The sequence below is a fragment of the Cynara cardunculus genome (assembly GCF_001531365.2).
Source record: "Cynara cardunculus var. scolymus isolate 2C chromosome LG 15, CcrdV1, whole genome shotgun sequence".
In the NCBI taxonomy this organism is placed as follows: Eukaryota; Viridiplantae; Streptophyta; class Magnoliopsida; order Asterales; family Asteraceae; genus Cynara; species Cynara cardunculus.
In genome coordinates, this window is record NC_037542.1 from 11,781,431 (window position 1) to 11,783,714 (window position 2,284).

The 2,284-nt window shown below is 31.7% G+C and overlaps 1 protein-coding gene across 1 annotated transcript in view; it reads right to left on the minus strand.

The window, feature by feature from the left end:
* Window positions 1–1,135: 1,135 nt before the first annotated feature.
* LOC112528535 (early nodulin-like protein 1) overlaps window positions 1,136–2,284 on the minus strand; it is a gene marked incomplete at its 5' end in the record, with an annotated part of 2,890 nt that continues 1,741 nt past the window's right edge. Inside the window, 2 exons of the mRNA XM_025139562.1 lie at window positions 1,136–1,557; window positions 1,693–1,821. Of these exons, the coding sequence (XP_024995330.1) occupies window positions 1,136–1,557; window positions 1,693–1,821 (551 nt within the window). The remainder of the gene's footprint in view (window positions 1,558–1,692; window positions 1,822–2,284) is intronic.

A 2,284-nucleotide genomic window follows, 5' to 3' on the forward strand; every position in this document is an offset into this window, starting at 1 on the left:
CCCCCCCCCCTTCTACAAACTGTTTAGTATTCTTGTAGACCCTTTTGGGACCAACACCATGCAAATTAACTTCATTCAACCAACCATAATTTTTTTTTCTTTTTCACTTAATCAATAAAAAATTTATCGGTTTTGATAAATATTTTACAAACAATTAATTGATAATTTTTCACAAATATCATATCAAAGTAATTGCTATGAAGAATTAATTCATACCTTTTTATAACATATTTTGCTCAAAATCTTAAAAACAACATTTACACATTCAATTATGTACATATATATGCCCCTTAAATTTCAAGTGTATATATATGCAACTATTTCATGCCTAAAGCTTTAAAAAAATCAAACTTTATAACATTATAAAACCAACTGATAAACAAACTTAAATATTGGATTAATTGTGTATTCATCTGATGTAATGATAGTTAATATTTTATCGTAAAAACTAAGAATGAAAAAGTAAATATATTTGTTTTTTAAAAAATAAAACTTATATTTGAATCAAATAATAGTTGTGGCTCCTATTTTAGCTAATTTGAAGATTCTGTAAAAAAAGAGACACAAAAAAAAATATGTAGACATTGTTATCAAATTGAATATTGTAAAATTCTCCATTTTTGGTAAAATTTGTTTAATCCAAATTCTTTTTACAATTTAATATTTTAGATTTAAAAATAAAAATGTAATGTGAATGTTAATTGGGAGTATTTGTTTTGTAATGATGATAATGAAGTATTTTTATCGTATTAATATGACTCGTTGATTGTATTGTATTTAAATGATTATTTAGTTATTAATTAGTTTTTATGAAGTTTAATTTTTTTTTTTTAAAGTTATACATATACAGCAATTACAATAGATGAGGGAATTCTTTTGAGAACCTATTAACTTTGAGAACTTGTGTTATTTCAGATGATTTTTTTTCATCTATGACGAAAATTTAGAATATTATTTCACATGTACTCCGTTCAACATGAACATCTAACAACCATCTCCATTCTTTTAAACATAAATTTTATAGAAAATTACTTTAATTTTTCTTTTTTCTTTTTCATTTTCATTTTCATTTTACAATACCCCCTTGAAAATATAGAATGGAACAAGCTTCTACCCTCAAAAGAGAGCCAAAACCCTAAATACCAATGCTCAAAACCAAACCCAAACCCAAAATCAATTCAATCGAACCTCCAAAGACAGATGCGACGGCTGAAGTCGAAGGAGCCGGGGCATTGGTCGTAGGTTTGTCAGTACCTTGTGCCATTGTTGATGGCGCCACCGCCGCCGGCGTTTTTGTTGGTGGTGGTGTGGGAGGAGCCGCATCGCAGTTCACGATGTTTCTGCGGTTTCTGACTGCCAAGACTACGATGATCAGCTTCTCACCATTCTCGCATTTATCGTCGTGCCCACTGATGAAGAAGAATGGACCTGATCTTGTAAATTTGAATACGGAGTTACCGTCATCTAGGGTTTGTTTGGGGTTCGTTTTGTTGCAGTTGTGGTAAGCCTCTTCGTCTACTACCAAAACGGAATCAGACCCTTTCTTATACTTGAAAACTGCAACACAACGAAACACAAACAAAACACTAGTAATTAGCTTCTTGATCATCCCATTAATTAAATATTGTCAGCCATAAATACATACATACATATATATATATATATAGAGAGAGAGAGAGAGAGATTGTTAACCAAGTGTGTCATTGACTTGAAAGCGATTCCTTTCAGCCCAATGATTGTAGGTCTCGTGAGGGTGAAGAACCCAACCATCTTTGCTACCCACATAGAATGTGTGGCCAAAACATGGCCCAACAAACCCTACTGATAATACCAGCAAACCGAGGCTTGTTATCAGCTTCATATGGTGTTCCATGGAGAATCTATGTGTGTTAAAAATAGAAGAGAGATGAGATTTAAGGTGGATGTGAATGGGGAATATATAATAAGAGATATGCAGGTGAAAGTTACCGTTGGATAAATGGTTGGGGCTGAGTTGGAGATCACATTTTTGGTATTGTTGGTCATTGTAAATCAGATATGGTAAACTTGTAACGGTTATCATAGATCATAATTCAAATTTTCTTAGGTTGTAAGTGTAAGTTTCCATAGAAGTATTGATGGATCAATGTCTTTACAGCTTAATCAAAAAGAGCAAATTATAATATATATATATATATATATATATAGAGAGAGAGAGAGAGAGAGAGAGAGGAGTGATCATATGAAAACCGCCTTCATTTGTGTAAACCGTGCAAACCACCTTCATCTGTCGATTTCATTGTTT